Source organism: Epinephelus lanceolatus, chromosome 8, assembly GCF_041903045.1.
Source record: "Epinephelus lanceolatus isolate andai-2023 chromosome 8, ASM4190304v1, whole genome shotgun sequence".
In the NCBI taxonomy this organism is placed as follows: domain Eukaryota; kingdom Metazoa; phylum Chordata; class Actinopteri; order Perciformes; family Serranidae; genus Epinephelus; species Epinephelus lanceolatus.
This window is the reverse complement of record NC_135741.1, coordinates 39,487,885-39,509,793: the sequence shown is the minus strand read 5'-3', so window position 1 is coordinate 39,509,793 and position 21,909 is coordinate 39,487,885. Positions and strand designations below refer to the sequence as shown.

Here is a 21,909-nt window from a genome sequence, read left to right as displayed (position 1 = left end):
CTTAGAACGTTAAAGGGTTAAGAAAGACATGCATACCTGTCGGTAATAAGTAGTGACACTGTGTTCTGTTTGTTTGTTTGTTTGTTTTGGGTTTACTTTATTTATTTAACAGCCATACACTGATGCTCCCTGACGCAAGTCCCTACATTAAACGGAGGGCCAAGAGATGAGCTATCCGTCCTCCTACTGTCAACATTGGGATGAAACTGTAGCAAGATGCTGCTGAGTGAATGTCTGTCACATATCCAACTCAAACCTGACTTCACCGCGGAGTGTTTCCCTTTAACAAACAATCCAACGTAACGTGACGCAGATGCTTCCATCCTTATACCCTTGTGTCCATCCTCATGCGGCAGCCATCCAGCGCACCTCCTGCATCCCCCTGGCCCAGCCCCCTTCTCCTCTCCTCTCCCTCTCCCCGGGTGTGTGTGACAGGATCACTGCTCCATCCAGCGGAGCTCTTGGCAGAGAACCGCAGGGAAACAATGCAAACCGAGACGATGGAGCCGCGGAAGGAGTAACGGCGCTACACGGGAAAGGGGGCACAGGTAAGCGAGGCCTGGGCTTGTCATTGAAACCGTCAGTGCTATTGGCCGCGGCAGAGCTGTCATTCTGCGAAGGATGCTCCTCGGGAGTACAGAGAGTGTGGTGCAGCAAGGAAACAGTATGATACATTATGGAGTAACCGTGCAGGAAATGTGTGGAGCTTGGTGTTTATTTGGAGCCGAGCTGTTTTCTGCTCTGTCTGTTTATTTTGCTGCAGCTGATGGAGGGATGCTGCGCAGTGCGCTCCGGCAGATGTTTGCGCGTCTTGTCATCCTGTGCGCCCAATGTTTGAGCGTGTAACTCCCCCAGGGCCTTTGGGCGTCAGATGCATGTTGTCCACCGGCGTCAGCGTCATAACATGATATTTAATCGTACTTTTTACGGTGAATGGAGACGTCCCTGAATTCTCTCCCCGGCCCTGCTTTGCGAATCAGCTCACTGTGTCTTAAACCCAAAGTAAGTGACATCCATGTTTGTAGGCAGGGAAGTCGTGACAGGTTGCACAGCGCTGCAGTTTGACCTTGCAGCATTTCTGTTTTTCAGGAACGCAGGTCCCACCTGACAGTTAATACAGGATCAGCTCTTTTTGTGAGCCTTTCAAATGTTGCCACTGAATTACTGCAATAATATCAACGCTTTATCTGATTTCCTGGAAGGCTGTATGGGGTTAGCTCACTGTTCATTGACTTCCATTTCTCCTGCACATGTTAAGTAGAAAAACCATATTCCTTACTGTAACAACACAGTGCTCACTCAGGAATGAATGGATATAGAGTAGAGCTGAGTGAGCGAGATTCTGTCAGAGCTCCCTGAACAACCTTGGCAAAAAAACATGCTTTGATGCTCTTATAATTTACTGCTCTGGTACCCAAAAATGCTCAAATGTTGTCCGAATTTGGCATTTGTATACAACAAAGGGCACCACATAGAAGCAGGCACTCTTGAATGAGTATGTGTGAACATAGACAGACTTTGAGACAGTGGGCCCCTGGGCAGAGACACATGAAAGTCCTCCCACCCCACTCCAATGTAGGAGCGAGCCATCCAGCATTAAAGGAACGCTTTTGAGTCACTTGTTTACTGTCCTTAAGGACAGGTCACTTTTGTCCTTTGCAGCATGGCCATCTTGTCAGCAGCAGGCTCCTCCATCCTGTTCCTCAGCACTCTCAGCCAATGGCAGCTCTCCTCCTGCACACGTTACACACTAGTGGCGGACTGACCGTCGTCATGGTGACTTGGCAGTCGTTTTCACAGCATGGTGTTTGCTCAGATGCACCCATGGTGGGAAAATCTCTAATTTTGCCTTTTTTTTCTCCTGTGATAATTCTAAGCACAAGCACAACTATTGATCTGTAACAGTGTTACACTGCAGCAGCTCTCTCACAGGACCACATGCAACAGTTCATTTCAGGTCTTTATTTGTGCAAAATCGCCAAAGGCTCCTGCATGTTGTTTTTCATTCCTCTTGTTTGCAGTGAATGGCGTCCATCTCCACTTATAGTGCTAATCACACCATTGAACTCCCTGGTAGCTTTTACTGCAGCAGAGGAAAGAGTATTTCCATCTTAGTGGCTGTTGCTGGCTGTGGCCATGTGTTTCCTGTATAGGTGCTCCAGTATACTCTCATAGTCCAAAAACATAATCACCAGAGGTGTGATTGTGAGTGTAAATGTCTGTCTGTCTTTATGTGTCATCCTTGTGATTATCTTGTGACCTGTCCAGGTGTACCTCACCTCTCACCCAGTGTCAGCTGGAACTTTTCATCTCAGTTGCTAATAGCTGAGTAGATGTGGGGAAAAGTACAAGTGTAGATGACCCCAGACATCTGAAAATAGTAGAAAGCTTAATGAGATAGTTTAGTAAAACATCATGGAGGACACTGGTTTCCAGACTTTTGGGGCTAGTTCCCCTTTAAAGAAATGGACCATGTCAATATAGCCTGTCAGGAAGGGGCTAAATAAAAGTTAAAGCAAAAAAGGCAACAACTGGTTAGGGTTGCTGCGCTATACCGGTTTCAAGGTATACCATGATATGAAAGTTGACAGTTATCATACTGTGTACATTTTCTTATCTACAATGTTGGTAAAAAAAAAAAAAAAAAAAAACAGCTGGACAGACAATCTCCCTTTATTTCAGTCATTTTTAAAGGGGAGACTTTTTACAACAAAATGATTTCAAGTTTCAATTATAGTGATAAAATGTTTATTCAAACAACAATAACTCTTCAATTTTTGCTTCTTTAAGTGTCATTCTGACTGATTATAATATGAATTCTGCAATAACGTGATACTGCGAAACCACAATATTTTCTGAGATGGTTATACCGGAAAATCTCCACCATTGCAACCCAGCCCCATTTAAAGGGGTCCCTTGAACTCTCACCTCAAAATATATGAATAAAAATGGGTTCTATGGGTGCACACAAGTCTCTCATTTTGTTTGTTTGTTTGTAATTAATGTTCAATACTCACCTTTTACCTCTGTTTTGGTCTCCACCTACTGCATAGGGAAATATCTGACTTTTTATCTGCTATGTTACCGACGAGATATGTTCACCAGCTAGTTGCAAACTGTGTCTGTCTCTCTGTTCAGTGCTGAACTGGTAGTGTTCAGTGTACTTTTTCACTAAAACAGCTGCCTGCTGCAGCTGCAAACAACGCTGATGATGAGAAAGTTAAAACTTAATCAAGACAAGTTACAGACCAGTGACAATGAGCTGCTATAAAGGTCTATGGAGCCAAGGGGAACTGCAGAGAGAGCAAATCCTCTCACATGGATGCAGTCATGTGATCCACCGTTAATGTAAACATAATTGGTTATAGCTGCTTTAAGCTTTTCTCAAATTTAACCCCCAAATATTTCTCTTTTATTTGTCACTCTCAAAGCTGCATTATTCAATACTTTATATTAATGTCATGTGATAGAGGGCACTCTTGTGACTTTAGTGTCTTTGAGATCATTGTTTTTGTTTAACAGTCCGCAGCTTGACTGTCGTGGTTCAGTTTTACCTTCTTTATCAACCCCACATCCAGCTGTTTTCAGCAAAAAAAAACCTCTGATAAATACACTATATAATACCCAACACCAAACAACAGACAGACAGTCAATGTTAGTGACTCGCTTGCAGCTAAAGAAACATAATATTCTCAGGAGGTGGTGGAGACCAAAACAGAGCAAAAAAGAGAGTAAATATTGACCTTTTATTTGTCCAGTAGACAGACACATGACTTTGAATGCAAATGCTGCTCCATGCCCGCTTACTGTGTAAAAAGACAACTGCTGGCCATGTCATCAGTATGTAGTGCTACTTTTAACATACAGAGAGAGATTAAACTTGCTCTCATAATCTATGATTGCACCCACATCATGAATGGAGCCTGATTGTCGACAGAAAGAGTGAAAGAGATGAATGTGTGTGGTCCTGAGTCTCCTCCCACATGGCATTAATGTGATTGTCAATATTGATTTCCTGTTTTTCCCAATGCTCTTTGCTTGTTTTGCCTCTGAGAAAAATAGTCCACACAGACTATTAGCCTGATCACTTAAGCTGCAGCACTCTGGCATGCTTTTAATCGCTGCTGCTTGGCTTACTAACGAAAAACCCATGGTGTAAGATATTTTGAGCATTTGACCTGATTAAACACAGATAGTCCCTCAGAAGTTATAATGACGCCATGTGCTTTTTACCCCGAACTTGCAGCCAAATGACGGCTAAATCTTATTCAAATCCTGTGAGAATGTGATGTAAGAAAAGTGTGAAAGAAACCTTTTGACAGGCTTAATGTCAAACTTGGCCAAAACCCTGGTTAATAATTGAAGTTTTAGTAAAATTGTCTGTATCACATTCTCCTCCCTCTTTTCACCCTCAACCTCTGCGTTAAGCTTTGATTGATGGTCCAGTAAGAGCTGTGCTTTATTTTATTGCTGTGCTCTGCTGGATCTTAGCTAAGCTAGTCTGCATCCTCTGCAGCAGTGGGGTGACTCTGCAGGATGGACCTGATCTGTGTGCACTGTGAAAACCAAAAGTCACAGCTTGTGCTCTTTACTGAATGTTATTTCCATCCTGCCTTAACTGAGGAGACATTTGATGGATGCGTGAGTATGTACTTGACTCTTCTCTAGTGATACTTCACTTCACACTTATGTGCTTTCATTCTGAACTACATGCATGTCCACAGAGCAACAAAGACGGAAATTGTCGCTGCTAAATGTGCTGCTTGCCAGTCTGCTCTGGTTTATGTTTTCCATCAGTGCGGCCACTTTGGAGTAACTGCGGTGAAGGCTGTCTTAGGGTCAGTGTCTGCATATACCAGCATGCACTGCACAGGAACTGCTGTAAAGCAGTCAGAGTGGCCCTGTGTAGGAAGTGAGTATGTTTATGTGCTTTAACCTGACTTTATAATGCTTACTGAAAGCCAGTTTGTTTGCTTGACAAATGTGCAAACACAACATGCGCTGCATACAGTTCATCCACAGTGAAACTCACTGAAATTTTAGGACTCAGTGAGCAACTGGAGCTCAAATACTACCACTTGGCTCTATGTGGCAGCTTGGATTCTGTCATCCTGGCAGGGGACAGTACTATAAAGACGCAGTCTGCCTGGCATTGCTACTGCTTTGCTTTTGAGTTGGCTCTTTATTTGCCCCTTGTGGCTGATGGGGGATAAACACCTGCCACACTGGAGATCTCAGTAGCCACAGTTGCAGTGGTTGTTTCCTGCCCTCTGACCTCAGGGGGCAATAATGAGCCCAGTCTGGCTTGGTAGATCACAATCAGGTGCAGAACACAGAGACCTCAAAAATAAAATAAAAATGCTTGCTTTATTGGAAGCATTTTTAAATAGTATGTTTGGTTTTTACAAAAGAGAAGGCATTAAGGATTAGGACCAGGCTTTTCACATCAAGGACCCGGGCCTGGATCTCAGTGAACTTGACCACAAAGTCCAGTTTGATTAGTGTGAGCACTATGTACACAGTCCACTTGAAATGGTAGCAGTTGGCAAATAGAGTTGCAAAGGCATTTCTTAGCATCAACGCTCTCCTCCAAAATCTGCATATGCACACAGCACCCACCGATTTCATCCACCAGCCATGGGTGATAAAGCAGGTAGGCAGGTGAGAGGGTCGTTCTTGACATTGTCTCCAAAATATAAACAATAGTAGGCACAATGCGAAGATCAGTGTTGGGCAAGTTACTAGTTAGGGATATTACTAGTTACCTTCATTTGAAAGTTATAAATTGCAATATTACTCACTGTGTAGAGTAATTAGTTACTTATTACACTACTTTTGTGTTACTTTCACCGAAATGAGCTCAGAAGAACTAATGTTCATTTTAAATGGATGAGGGTCATGTTGTTTCACAGCAGCTGATCAACGCACAGAAGCTCCAGTTTATTACAGTTCATTTCAAATCCAGTGCTGCAGGTCTGACTCATTCACATACAGTGGTTACCACTTTGTATTAAAATCACCTGCTGATATTAAACAACTGAACAAGAACAACTGTTAAGAGGAGACTGCGCCAATCAGGCCTTCATGGTCAAATAGCTGCTAGGAAACCACTGCTAAGGAGAGGCAACAAGCAGAAGAGATTTGTTTGGGCCAAGAAACACAAGGAATGGACATTAAACCAGTGGAAATCTGTGCTTTGGTCTGATGAGTCCAAATTTGAGATCTTTGGTTCCAAATGACCCCAAACACACCTCCAGGCTGTGTAAGGGCTATTTGACCAAGAAGGAGAGTGATGGAGTGCTGCGGCAGATGACCTGGCCTCCACAGTCACCGGACCTGAACCCAATCCAGATGGTTTGGGGTGAGCTGGACCGCAGAGTGAAGGCAAAGGGGCCAACAAGTGCTAAACACCTCTGGGAACTCCTTCAAGACTGTTGGAAAACCATTTCAGGTGACTACCTCTTGAAGCTCATGGAGAGAATGCCAAGAGTGTGCAAAGCAGTAATCAGAGCAAAGGGTGGCTATTTTGAAGAAACTAGAATATAAAACATGTTTTCAGTTATTTCACCTTTTTTTGTTAAGTACATAACTCCACATGTGTTCATTCATAGTTTTGATGCCTTCAGTGAGAATCTACAATGTAAATAGTCATGAAAATAAAGAAAATGCATTGAATGAGAAGGTGTGTCCAAACTTTTGGCCTGTACTGTATAACAATGTAAAGTTACAGAGGTTATGTTTTGGAAAAGAAACACGGATGACTTTTTTTAGGTTTAGGCAAATAATGTCACTGTGGTTAGGCTTAGGGAAAGAAACATGGTGAGGATGCACCTTAAAATGACTCTAAGTTAACATGACTCCAGGGGAATGTCCTGGGGAAAAGTCTGCGTTTTTGTGACCCATCCACCACCCCAACCTGCCCCCTTACAAGACCGGTTGGGACTGCCTCCTTGTTCACTCCCGTCAGCACGTTGGTCACATGATTGCAGGTTGCATTGGTTACTGTTGTTGTTTGTTAGAAAAGCTGTTCATTTAGCACATCGCTGAATGTGCTAAGTCTAGCACTGGCATTAAATACAGTAGATGCAGCTTTTATCTGTAACTTACTGACCTCTGTGTCTGATATGAAACAGAGGAGTCCCACGTGTCCTGCTGTGAACCACAGGGACCAAACCTGGCAACAGCTAACGAACAAACATGGTCACCAACACAAGCTCCAGTGCTTTTTCATTTATTTTAATGATTTCATTTCACCTAAACTTTTCACACACCATATACTATAGAATATGTCAGTTCCACAATTAAACTTTTAACCTCATCTTATTCTCGCACAGTTGTGAGTATTTATAGCACCTAAAGTACCACAAATGGTGGGTCACACTTTAATGTTTCCCAGGCAGATGCTAATAGAAGCTGCTGACTGTGCAGCCTATCAGGATAAGAGAATGAGTCATCATCATCATTTAGTCAGACAGAGCATCTCTGCCTTGGAGGGATGCAGCGCTGCATTCAGCTCACAGATGTATTATTTAAATCAGATGAAAGCTTCTCAACTTATGGATTTAAAGACGTGTACAGGAATAGAGATGAGCCTGCATGAACCTTTACTATCAAAAGAGCCATTTTTTATCAAAAATGATTTAAAAGAAATATGTGTGGAGCCGCAAAACATGTTTTTTTTTTTTAAAGATATTTTTTGGGCATTTTTAAGCCTTTATAGGACAGACAAGTGTGAAAGGGGGAGAGAGAGGGGGAGTAACATGCAGCAAAGGGCCACAGGCTGGATTCGAACCCGGGCCGCTGCGGCAACAGCCTTGTACATGGGGCGCCTGCTCTACCACTAAGCCACTGATGCCCCAAGCCGCAAAACATATTTGAGGCTTTTAATGAAGGTAAAACAGCCTATAAAGTCTGAATGAGCCTATACTAATAGTCTAAATGAGCATTCATTCATATTTCACCACAAGATGGCTACTCTGCAGGGCACTATTTATGATTATTTGGTACTTTAACTTTGCTGAGCTGGCAGTGAAAGCAAACAAATGTGTCCACACACTACTAAATTCTCTATTTTATTCAGATACTTTTACTTTTTGGATTTGGCATCCAAGCTAGCTAGGAAGACAGGGGACGTGAATTAGGGCCAACCAGTTGTGCTGTGTTAATGTTGGTTTGACTGGACTATATTGGTTTATCAAAATTAAATTACTTGTTCTGTCAACTGATTTATCAACTGTTAAGTTCTGTTACTAAGAATTGTATTTAATTGTCAGTGTGGTATAGCATCCTAAAGTTTGATTTTGCCAAAGCGTGGTGGCATGGCGGTCTGTCTTTCTAGTTTAATGCGAACACAACAAGGGTTTTTGCCTGAACATCATGTCATCTGTAAAAAAGCTGAAGATGAAGAGAGGCTGGCTTCTACAACAGGACAGTGATCCTAAACACACCTCAAAATCCACAATGGACTACCTCAAGAGGCGCATGCTGAAGGTTTTGCCATGGCCATCACAGTCCCCTGACCTGAACATTGTTTAAAATCTGTGGATAGACCTCAAAAGAGCAGTGCATGCAAGACAGCCCAAGAATCTCACAGAGCTAGAAGCCTTTTGCAGGAAGAATGCGTGAAAATCCACCAAACAAGAATTGAAGGAAAGTGTTTAGAAGCTGTGATACTTGCCAAAGTGGGTGCTACTAAGTACTGATCATGCAGGGTGCCCAAATGTTTGCTTCAGGCCCTTTTCAATTTTTGTTATTTTGAAACTGTAAAGAATTACTATTAAAAAGTAATCTTGCTTAAAATATTGAAGAAATGTGTCACCATTAACTTCATGCCTTTTGGAAATCAGTTCATCTTCTACTTACTTAAAGGGATAGTGCACTCAAAAATGAAAATTCAGCCATTATCTACTCACCCATATGCCGATGGAGGCTCAGGTGAAGTTTTAGAGTCCTCACAACATTTGCAGAGATCCCAGGGGAGAGGGGGGTAGCAACACAACTCCATCTAACGCAGTGTACAGAGAGGCAGTTAGCGCTAGAGGCTACAATGAGGCTAAAAACAGACTTCAAATGACGTTTTTCCCAACAACTTTTTATGTTGGGGCTTCAGGACACTTGGATCACAATGGACGAGCAGTATGGAGATATTTTGTGGTTTCAATTATGTGTTTTTGGACATTTGAATCTGGGGCGCTGTAAGCCTCCATTAGGTGGAGTTGTGTTCCTACCCCCTTTGTGAGGACTCTAAAACTTCACCTGAGCCTCCCTCGGCATATGGGTGAGTAGATAATGGCTGAGTTTTCATTTTTGGGTGCACTATCCCTTTAACCATTCACAGTTGAAGAAATTTTGACCACAGGTGCCCAAACCTTTGCATGCAACTGTATGTTCCACCTGCCTATCTTGTTTCACTTGGAAATACGTCCTTATACTGAAGCTAGATCTCAAAATGCTGTTATCTGGACTTAAAGCAGATTTTTAAATTTTGGACAGAGCCAGGCTAGTTATTTCCACCCTGCCTCAAATCTTAAGCTAAACTAAGTTAACCATCTCCTGGGTTCAGGGGCGGAAATCCCGGGAGGGACAGAGGGGACATGACTCCCCCTTCAATAAAGCTGTACCCCCCTAGAATAATTTGAGACACAATTAATAATTTTTGAACAATGCAGTAGTATTTATTGAAAGCACAATGTAAGTAGTGCTCATTATAAAAGCGCAATAATGTGCTATTTAAATCTTAAAAGATTTAGTCCCCCCCCTCCCATTCCTAGTAGTGGTATATCCCACACTCTTTCCAACGGGCGGGGCTAGCAGCTGTTAGTACTGACGAGGAGCGGTCATTACGCGCGACTATTACGCACGGTTCTAAGGTGCACAGCGGCAGATCTCACAGCACACTGTTTATAAACCAGTTCACCAGTTTAATTGCAGGAAATGTTTATCTCACTGCTGGTAAAAAAAACGAAAAAAACAAACAAAACGGTTTGCTCCTGCAGCCAGCCAGAGATGAAGGATCCATTCCACACACCTGAGCCAGATGAAGAAGAGGGAGAAAAAGAGAGAGATCGAGTTTCAGTCTTTGATGAATGAAGCCTTATTGTTTTGCTGCTATTAAACAATGACAGACATGTTTTCTCCGTTTACTTAATAGCATAAATAATCACACTACTGTGCACGGGGAGACAGAGACCTGCTCTGCTCCAGACACACTCAGCACCTTGGACAGCACGGCGCACCTGATTGTTGTCATTGTGTGCATGTTAATTTGATTTCAGTCATTTTGTTTAAAATCTGGACATGTGCAGGTGGACTCAGCCATTGCTGAGAAAGGTCCTATGCCTGTTGGAGAGATAGAGAGAAGATTAAAGCGTCAAATTGTGGTAAAAGATGTTGTATAAAAGACAGGCTACAACTTTTTTTCCTTGTCCCCCCCTGGAATTATTCTCTAAAATTTTACTGTTTATTGTCCCCCCCAACTATGAAATGGGATTTTCGCCCCTGCCTGGGTCTAGCTTCATATTTAGTTTACAGACATGAGCATGCTATTGTAGTATATTATAGTGTATTTTCACAAATATCCCACTATTCCTTCAAAATCTGACATAAAATACTTTGAGGTTGATATCTGTAATGTTATCAATACAATTTTAATAGTATAGTTTCTTCGGCTAGAAAAAGTAACACTATGCACCAAAACATCTCACAGCCCTGCAGATTACGTTTATTGTAATGGAGCAGTAAAAGGAAAGTGACATGTCAGCATCTCCGTTATGTAAAACTGTAAACAATGAATGGTGACAGCAAATGGTCAGCGAGGTACATGCTGATGTACAACTCAGCACAGCACACTGACTCAGCACAGTGATCATCTCTGCATGACACAACATGAACACAGACATGGAGACACAGATAACACACACAGTAGGTAGAAAACATCGCATTTTCTTCCATGATTCAGTGCCTCTCACTGATCGGTGCCCAGACAGGAAAAGTGTTGGAAAGGACCAAAGGGGCTTTGGATGAGCAACACTCAGCAGCACACAGCCATATACACACTCAGTGTTGAAAGGATCTCCTGCATTAACAGCAGTGACTCAGTGTTGTCGACCCCGGGGCTGTCTAACAGTCTGTAAACCTCTGTTTGCTAGCATTTGTCGGCTGGGAATGCACAGAGATTTCAAGCAGGCTCGAGAGTGTCGCTGGTGGGAGTGAGTCACACTTTCCCACACACAGATACACACCCCCTCCCTCTCCCACTCTGCTCAACCTATGGGGTGCAAGTCGTGAGTTGCATTACCACTGCAGTCTGCTCTGTCCTGATGGGGGGGGGGGGGGGGGGGGGCTTTATTAACCCTTTGAGTCTCTGCATCAAACTCTTTTCTCGCGTTGTGTTTTGTTTAGTCCTGTCAACTCTGTCACTGTTTGTCTACTTTCAGCAGCCAGTATATGGACCTCCATGCTCCAGCTGTGCACAACAGTTGTTTTTGAAATACACTAAGATTAGTCAAGGTCAAATTATCATGGATAGCAAGGGCACACTGTCTTTCATGAGAGAAACCGCAGTGTCTCCTCTGCTGCAGATACACAGGGGGACGAACAATGACTGTGTGTTCGTTTGTGTGTTTGTAAAGTCATGTCTTTTCACAGTTCCGTGTGCGTCCAGATTATCACACTTGACAAAGTGGTGTTCTCTATCCATCAAACATCCTTTCCTCATTTACTCCTACTCCTCCTGTCTTTCTCCACTTCCTCACCCTCACAAGGTCCCTGACACGTGCCGCCTCTTCCTTTCATCTCATTGGCTTTCTCTTCTCCTCTCCTTCCTCTCCCCTTCTTCCTCCCCTCTCTCACTGCCGATCTCTTTTCTCTACGTCTGTGTTTCCGTCTCGTCAGCAGAGAAGCTGCTTGCGTGTGTCTACCTCACTCGGGCTGTTCGTGGTTGGGGATGGTGTTATGTAACTTAATAAATCCTGTATGATGTGCCGTGATGTGGTTTCATCTGTTATGACAGCAGCCAGAGCTGGAGATCATGCTGCCTTCTCAGGCCAATGTCACACTCTGCAGAGTATTAACAATATTATGATAACTATGTTACACAATTGACAATGAATATTTATGCACTTTTTGTCCAAGTCATACTTATGTCATTTGTACATTAAATCTCAGTGACAAATAGACATGACTGTGATCTTATTCTGTCCTTTTTTTCCTTAAGTGAATGCACGTGAAGGATATCTATCAGTCATCAATCTGTTGCCTGTAGCTCTGATCTAAACAGTCCCAGCAGACAATCAAATTTAAGTAATGGCTGCAGGCTTGTTCCCATTCATTTTTCCTGCATCCTGTGTTTCATCTTCATCTCTTTGATTCACTATTGAGACAGTTTGTTACATCACCTTTTTATAAATGGATTAAACAGATTGATAATTAATTGGAATTGAAAAAAAAACATTGATTCAACAGGATTTGGTGGAATTAGGCCTTTTTACTCTGGATTTAACTAAACACACACAAGCTGAACAAAATGTGCAGCACTCAACCCTGTCTGACATGTGTGTCTTCATGTGTGCATTCATGTGTGTGTGTGTGTGTGTGTGTTTCCCTATGCATATTAATGCAAGAGGATTGTATGTGGAGATGTAGTAAGAGAGCGAGCAGGTGGTGCTGTGACCCAGTGTGACATCTGCAGTGTCACAGCCAATGGTAATAACAGATTTTTGTTATTATTTATTTTTCATTAAGACATGGTTTGTTAAAAACACAGCGAGAGTGTTTTCTTAATGTGGGCTGTGATGTACTTGAGCCAGCTTGTGTCATTGTGCATTCACTGAGTGTCTGGTCAGTGTTACATTTGTTGGCTGTGTGAAGCCTTTTGCCTTGATTTTTATGCCTCTACGCCGGCAACAGCCGTGGCCCGAGGCATTATGTTTTCGAGTTTGTCTCATTCTCATAAACGCGATATTTCAAGAACAGCTCAATGGAGTTTCTTTAAATTTGGCACTAATGTCCACTTGCACCCAACAATGAATTGATTAGATTTTGGTGGTCAAAGGTCACTGTGACCTCATCAAGCATGATTTGGTCATGAAGGTAATTATGAAAAAAAATAAAATGATGAAGTGATGACATTCTAAGTCCAAAAGGTCAAACGTCAGCTTCACTGCGACATCATAATGTTCTACAGAAACATGTTTCTGGCCGTGACTCAGCATTATAATTCAGGAACAGCAGGGGAGACATTTGGTCAGATACTGATGGTGACACTAATCTTGGGTGTCCATCTTAGGGTTAGGGTTGTATAGATGTTCTGTGCTGCTGGGTTGAGGATGTGTGTGAAGCATCCATGTTACAGAATTTCTTGCTTCTTTGCAGCAACATCCATATTTAAAGCATTGCCTACTGTCATGGCAACGTTTGAGTCTGGACAGACATGGATATAAGCTGTAACTGCAATTTGACAGGCTCACAGAGGCATTCAACCACGAGGCAGTAATACTAATTTTTCTAATATATTTTGATTGGATTTCACACAAATGTTCGTTAAAATATTGGCCACTTCAGCCCCCCAAAAAATCATATATTGTCCAAGTGTAGAAATGTTTCTCTCAAAAATAAAAGTCACTCAGTGAATCTGTGTGTTGTGGTTGAGAGGTTATGACGTGCATCATTTTAATCAACTGTCTCTACAACTATGATCCAGCCCTTCAACAAAAATATTTGGCCCCTTGACAAAACTTTCATTGTTTATATCTAAACTTTTATTTTTAAAAAATGTAAATCTACTTTAGATAACATTGTATATACATGGCTCATTTAAACCCCAGTTAATATGACTTGAACCTGCCCTCATGTAAGGAGAGGCATGCAAACCATGGACACTGTGTCTCGTTCTTTGTCAGGCTTTTTGAACAGCACATGGTGGTCAAATAACTAAGTACTGTGAGTGAAGTGACACTTAATAAACTTGGATAAATATCACAGATAATATAATCCACTTCACTTCAAGATACAGGTGGTGATTATTATTAAAGAAATACTTTATGTAATACTTGCTGAAACTGTTGATATGTCCTGACAGTAGTACATGAGGCAGATAATATGTGAAAAAAATCATGTTCCTCTGCCTCCTCGTAGCGCTCCTAATGGCATTTGCAAAAATCTACTAACAAAAATAACCAGTCAGAGCCAGGAGGTGTCTCTAACACAGCTGTCAGTCACTGCTCGTGCCCTTGCTGCACAGCCAACAATAGTGGAAACGGTAAAGACAAGTAAACAGAGGAAGACCCACAATGAAAAGCAAGCTAAAAAGAAATAAGTAAACATCGGAGTAGCTTTTCCGAGGTAGAGAGAGCTTTGGGACCTGAAAGGATTCAAAACCAAAATATGAGTGACTTGACCGAATAAGAGCATGTGTGGGGGAGGCACACTGTGTATTCAGTGTGAGCACGAGCAGTGCTAAGCCCCTTTTACGCTGCCTCTTCAAGGTGGGAATTTCACGCCAAGGCACAATCGCAGAATGGGGGCACAGAGTTATCCCCCATTTAAGCCAGCATCAGAGGTAGTAACAGCGCTAAAACAATGTATGTAAAATGGACAGCCAACAGGACAGTTGTGATGTTTTGACAACATGTTATGTGTATGACCCACCGTGGGATATTTAAAAAGTAGCTGATAGCAGCTAGTGGCTAACTCAAAGACGAAGAACAACAGCCAAAAATGTCTGGAAATAAAACAGATCAGAGATCAGCCACCATTTAACAGGGATGCATGCCAGCACGTTGTCTGAAGTCACACACTGGAGTGGCCATTGTTTGGTTCTGTGTAAAAATGCAAAGATGGCATAAAAATGGACTTTGTAGCGGCCCTATAACGTGATCTCTGTGTAGAAAGGGCTTTAGACATTCCTTAGCTGTGATTGGTTGTTTTTCTTCAGGCCCAGTGGATTGTTGCAAATACCATCAGGAGCACGGTGAAACCAGAGTAGCATGATTATTTCAGATTACCTGTTATATGTACTTATGTCAGGGTATTGTGATAGTTTCAGCAGTTTCAGGTTTTGCTGATCTGGTCTGGTGTACAAGCTTTAACCAGTTAGATTTTTTTATGCAAACCGGCTGAACCAACATTTCTCATTACGACACATTCTGGCAAATTAAAAAGTAGCCTACATCAGTAACCTGTACTGACAGCGTCACGGCGCTAAAAAATAAACAATGACAATGTGATTAAAATAATACTCTGTTTAACAAACATACTAATTAATGGAGATCAAATTTCAGTAGAGGTGGGAGGGGGCGAATGGTGCATGTTGTGTTTGTTTACCAGGAGGTTCTTGTGTTTTTTGGTGTGACAAGACATACTAGAGTTAGTCTCTCAAAAAAAGCTGAAATAGTGGTATAATTCAGTACACCGGTCTGGTCTGTTGTCTGGCTTAATATCAAACCAGTTTGACAATTTTTACACTGGCCAAAGTCTATGGCAGAGAAACAACACAGCATGTGGAGGTGTTACAGCAGGAAGGTGACTTACAGCAGGCGCCTCACATTTACACACATACACAAACCTGGCACTTAGGGGCACACTAAGTTGTTTGTGTGATGTATTATTGATGCAAATTATCCTCCTCTCTTCCCATCCATGTGCTTTTTCCTTCTATCTCTGTCTCTCACTCTCAGTGTGCCTCTCTGTCTCCCAACAGATACTGGCAGGACTTCATTACATACAGCATGAATACCATGGCTGTGACAAAACATATTTACATTTGGCCTTTCCAGCTTCATAATTCCAGAATAAACTGTGTTATCTCACTGATAGGGATAATGATGAAATGTTTATGAGACAATCTGTCCTCATCTCCCTGCATCCACACAGCCACGTGTGTGTCTGAGTGCTCAAAGCGGCAAATGGGAACCCTCACATGAGGTCACACACATGAACAAACGAAGCACACAGATGTGTGTCCTGACATACAGATGCAAATGTCACTTAACTTTGCTCAGTTGGGCTACTCTCACTGGTATTTCACCTGAGATGAGGCAAATGAGTGATGATTGGGTAGTTCTCCCGAATGGCTGAGAGGTGATTGGCTGCTAAGCCCTGATGTCCTGTCTTTGCCAAGTAAGTGTCAGCTTGAGTCAGCAGCACCATGCTGCATGCTGAGGCGTTGAACGCAGAGGCAGTCAGCAAAACTCATTCCTTATTTGTTGTGTGTGTGTGTGTGTGTGTGTGTGTGTGTGTGGTCACTCACTGGTCATGTCTCTGTTTCCCTCCAGCCTCTCAGTGTTGAGCTGAAGAACAGAGAGACCAGTTGAGGACAAAAGAAGCAAAAGGTTGCGCAAGAGGTCTGTCTGGCTCCATGTCTGCCCCTGCTCCAGCCAATCGGAGGTCTGCGTTGGGCTCTCGCCGGTAGGTAGCCAATAAGGACACGTTACTTGTTTTACGATGTCAGTGTTAGGATATTCAGTAAGATAGCTACAGGATAGCCACAAAAAGTATCTCTAGAGAAGAAAGGTTTTAAAGGAATACTTAATAATAACATAATCATCAAAATATCATTTGTTACATTTGTCATCATTTATTACTTCCCTTGTGTTACGTTGAATTCATGAAGAAAATGCTGTTTTTCTTGTGTGCTTCCACAGTGAACGAAGAATCCAAAAAAGGGGAAATCCTTGATGAATTAAAGTCATAGGGGGCCACGTTTACCAACAACAAAACAAAATCAAAGCCTCCGTTTACAAACTCTTGCAGTACAATCCAAGTCCCACTTATCCACTTGTACACTCAGTATTTCCAAACACATGTATTTTTGCGAAAATCTGCGCTATTCAAAACACTTCCATGTGCGAGTAGTGTGCCTGGGCAAGCATGTGTGTTTGAACTCTGTTAGTGCATCCCATTGAACAGAGTTCAATCACACACGCTTTCCCAGATGCACAGCTCATCTGTGCATGAGATTGCTTATGCAGAATCAGGTTTTGGATTCTTCGTTCACCCTAGACACATGTGACAAAAACAAAATTTTGATAGGGATGTCCCGATCACATTTTATTTGCATCTGATCCGATACGAGTCCTTTATTTTGAAACTGAGTCCAATACTGAGTCCAATCCAATACTTTGCAAAGCATGAAGAAAGAAAAAAAAATGCATCCAAGTTGTCCCATAAGGTTTGTTTTTTATTTAAATAGTATCCAAAAAGCATATCTGTGGTTCAGCAGCACAAAAGGTAAACAAATTCAATATCTTCTTCTTGTCTTCAACAAACAAAACAGGCCTATATCTTTTGTAGCTCAGTCAAACCCCACAAAGAAACCATAAAACCTATAAAACAGGTCCCTTAACACCAAAATTAAATTGTTTTTACCTGGTTTCTGTAGAACAAAAGAATTATACTCAATTTTCAAAAATATAAATACAACAGTAATCAGTTTCAAGAAAGTATATATTTTTTCAACCAAAGAAAAGAAATGTTCCGCTCTGTTCAGTCAGTTCAATCCAGTTCAAACAAAAAACTCCACTCTGGGATTTCCAAATAACACACAGTTCACAGTTCACAGTTCAATTCAGTTCAATCCACACATTTCGCTAAACAAAAGGAAACTCCACCCCAGGTTTTCCCGCAACCAAGGAGGTAAAGAAAATCCACTGTTTGCTAGGGTTGGGTACCGAAACTCGGTACTTTTTGTACTTGGTACCGATTCACATCGGTACTACCGAGTACCGATTCACTTCAAATGAAACGGTGCCAAATTTTGGTACCTGAGGTAGAGGCGGAGCGAGAGCGCATGACTTGCACCTCAGACTCAGCAACAATGGCGACAAAAACAATGTGCAGACAAAAGTTAACGTGCAGCACTGTTCCTAAATGTTCTCAATAAAATGTTGAAACTGAGAAGTTTAGACTATGGGCCCGAATGACGCATAGTGCATCCAAATTCACACCTGTTCTTCTCTGTGAATTTTCTCCGCGACCATGCATCATAGCGAGAGACCACGCATATCAGCGGAAACAGCAGAATTGTAGCTTTCCAACAAGGCCAAGCACTTGTCAGTAATCCAATGTTTTCACAGTGAAAAATTACAATAAAATGATGTATAACAGAGCTTTCATACAGCTTTGCACACACATTATTCTTGGATGGATTACTCACGAACGCAGGCTCGCACAGAAATGCCACGCATATCACATGAAAGCGCAGGACCACACACATCATTGTGCTGTCATCCCATCACGCTCTAAATACAGATGAATTGTCTACAACATAAAAACTTGACGAATTTCTTAACAATCCATTATACAGATCTTGTTGTCAGTCACTTCATATAGTGAGGAATATCGTATCTCACCACGTCTTAGGCTTGCGTGTGTTTCTCCCTGTCTATCCACATTTGTAGTCCGGCTTTCAAGATGCAAATATCTCCATATTGTCCAGTTGACACTCCATCAAACTTTGTATGACAAGACCAGCCACTTTACCTTTGCGCACCCAGACAACTGCAGCCTAATGCATGCTGACAGGGCCGTAGTCACCATATACATTGAGGGGGACACGTGTCCCCCCACCAATGCCCAAAATGTCTCCCCAGTATATAACTGAAACTGAAAAACAAATATTATCTTGGAGGACATCATTGCACTTGGTTGACTATTTTTCTATGATCTTAGATGTAAATACTGCATGTTTCTTTCAGATAAAACACATTTTTGACTTTTGAATGAATCAATGGAATTTCTTGCAATAATGAAAAAATACTGGCAAACATGTCCGCCTGGCACAAACCACAGCTGTGAAGTGACAGAATGTCCCAGCATCATGGTTCTTATATTGCCAGATTCCAGAGAGTCTCCCCTTTTCATATATGGCAGAATATGTCTTTTTCCAACTTGCTATGCTGAGATACATGTAAAAATGTAAGAAATTAGGCACACAGATTTGTTTTTTTCATTGATATAAAAATTAATATAAAATACAGGCACATAGAAGAACATGAAATGATGGCAAATCTGGTTAGCCCAGACTGACCTGAAAAAAACAAGATATAGCATGTGTATGTAGCCTTTATAATGACTGTGATATGAGCTTAAAAGTAAAGGCAGTAAAAAATACCCCAAAAAGGCCTAGGGCCCATAGGGTTAAAAAGTACCGAAATAAGGTACCGTTTGGTACCAGTACCGAATTCCAGATACTGGTACCGGTACCGTATCGGTTCAATTATGAACGGTACCCAACCCTACTGTTTGCTGTGACTCAGTTCAGTTTCAAAACAATAAATCAATCCGGTCCTAAGGTTCCAAATAAGGAATAATGAAATGGGGTGGGTGAATGCCGTAACGCTCCAGCGTTGTTTCGGGCGTGGAGGCTCCATAGGGGCTTCCCTGTGGAATATCATCCATCTGGCTACCGGCCTCACATCAGCGCACCTGTTTCGCGGACTTTGAGCGGTGTGAAATGCCGTGGTAGGCCGAGTACGCAGAGGACTTCTGGCTCATTTCTCACTCACCGGCGACTCTCGCCATACTGCCAGGAGCGGCATAATGTAGGGGCCGGTCTACCTGGGCTCAGCCGATTGAGCCATCCCACTGGCCGATAGCACCAGCGGGTGTGTCTGGAGGTACCTCAGTGTCTGGAGGTGAACAACATAGATGAAAAACCTGGCCATTGTTGTTGTTTTGATTCCTCCGATCTTTTATTACCAATTCCGATTTTGTAAAAATAACGTGATCGGCGCCGATCGGATCGGGACATCCCTAGAAATTGATGTACAAAAAATGATCTTGTGGGTAAAGTATTCCTTTTACCTCCGTCATTGCATATTGCAGTGTGATGGGCCTGGTTGTGTTTATCAAGTGTCTCAGAGCAGGTACTCAGTCCTGGCCAAAAATCTGGTCCTACTTTTGTGACTAGGACTATTACCATTTAATCAAGTTACTAACTTTGAAAATGACTCCTATCCCTGCTGATATTTGGGAGTCGCCGTTCTGTGGGAGGACGGACATTATTGATGACAATGAGGTAATTGCAGATACAGTTTGGTGAAAAAAAAAAAATTTATGACTGCCATTATGCACAGTGAAAAAGAGAACACATGTTCTCCACAAATAAAGAAGTCCTCTCAAACTTACAACAACAGAAAAAACATAGTTTTGCCACAGTGATGATTTGGGTCTGTATCAACCACAACTGCAGCAATAATAAATTGGAACTTTGATTTTACAGCACCTCCAATAATGTACAGAGTCATTTCAGTTGCACAAGCTGCTTGATATTGTTCATATTGTTACCTAAGATCAGGTTATATTACAGAAATAACTACTTTTGTCCACCTGTAAGGAGGACCTATAAGGTAGCAAAGATTGTTGTTGAGAGGGGGGTGGCTCACAATTCTCAAACCTCAATAAAAAATATCCCATTGGACCCAAAGGCCATTTTTCCGACAGTCTGGTATCCTGAAAACAAACACCTATTGCTCCGACTTGCATTTTCCTTGAAATAGCTATCTCCCAAACAGACGCACATGGCTAATTATTACGCAGAAAGGCAGCCCTGCCCACTATGGCTGCTCTGCCTCTGATTGGCTAGCACTTGTTTCCTTCATTGGTTGGGTTGGTCAGGTTTAGGCATGAAGAGTGAGATTGGTTAGGGTTAGTAGAACATTATGCAGAATGAAGTAATCGGACCTTCCTACTATGGTGACTCTGCCTCTGGCTAGTCCTCGTTGCTGTTGCTTGGGTTGGTTAGATTTAGGCATTAGAAGTCCTGATAGTACAGCCACCTCCTGTTCAGAGCACTTTATGCAAAGACTCAATCTGGCTGGTAGATGAATTGGTTAGGTTTAGGGTAAGAATATCAGGGTAAGCCAGTCAGAGGCAGAGTAGGGTTAGGGGTTAGGGGTTAGGGTCATGTCTTGCCATAGTAGGAAGCTCTGATTATGCCATTTTGCATAATAATTAGCCATGTGCTTCCGTTTGGGAGGGTTTGGGGCATATTTTCAGAGAACTGTCCCTTCTAAACAATGTGCGGTTGTTTTCAGGATAATGGGCTATCAGACACAATTTCCATTCAATCCAGTGGGACATTTTTGGGACTGTTTGGGCTGCAAATTTATGGACTGACAGAACAATCGAATGGCACCGTTGAAAAGGGCATTGAACAGTGGATGAGAGGATTCCATGTTTCTTTTGGTGATATGCTCCACAGTCCACAGGGGCTTTTCTGATGTCATTGCCAATACTGCACAATATATGCATGAAGCAGCACAAATATAGGTATTATAAAACATGAGGATATGTCATGCAGATGAGTGAAGTTGCCTGCTATTGCTAATTGTACAGTGGGATGCAAAAGTTTGGGCACCCCTGGTCAAAATTTCATTTGCTGTGAATAGTAAAGAAATAATGAACTGATCTCCAATCTTTAACAAAAGGCATGAAGTTAAAGGTGACACATTTCTCCAATATTTTAAGCAAGATTACATTTTATTTCAGTCTTTTACAGTTTCAAAATAATGAAAAAAGAAAAGGGCCTGAGGCAAAACTTTGGGCACCCTGCATGGTCAATGCTTTGTAGCACCACCATTGGGAAGTATCACAGCTTCTAAATGCTTTTTGTATCTAGTGAAAAGCCTTTCAATTCTTGTTTGAGTGATTTTCACCCATTCATCCTGCAAAAGGCATCTAACTCTGTGAGATTCTTGGGCTGTCTTGCATGCACTGCTCTTTTGTGGTCTATCCACAGATTTTTAATGATGTTTAGGTTGGGGGACTATGAGGGCCATGGCAAAACTTTCAGCTTGCTCCTCTTGAGGTAGTCCAGTGTGGATTTTGAGGTGAATTTAGGATCATTGTCCTGTTGTAGAAGCCATCCTCTCTTCATCTTCAGCTTTTTTACAGATGGTGTGATGTTCTGCA

The 21,909-nt window shown here is 42.1% G+C and overlaps 1 protein-coding gene across 4 annotated transcripts in view; it reads left to right on the top strand.

The window, feature by feature from the left end:
* Nucleotides 1-210: 210 nt before the first annotated feature.
* The window catches only part of snphb (syntaphilin b), a 47,828-nt gene continuing 26,129 nt past the window's right edge, over nucleotides 211-21,909 (top strand). For 2 of the 4 annotated variants that reach the window (XM_078170280.1, XM_033628175.2), the window contains exons 1-2: nucleotides 211-548; nucleotides 16,272-16,404. In XM_078170280.1, the coding sequence (XP_078026406.1) occupies nucleotides 16,355-16,404 (50 nt within the window). In that variant the 5' untranslated portion in view covers nucleotides 211-548; nucleotides 16,272-16,354. Of the gene's footprint in view, nucleotides 549-743; nucleotides 1,003-16,271; nucleotides 16,405-21,909 lie in introns of those variants that run through there. The other 2 variants (XM_033628176.2, XM_078170279.1) reach the window with 2 other exon arrangements.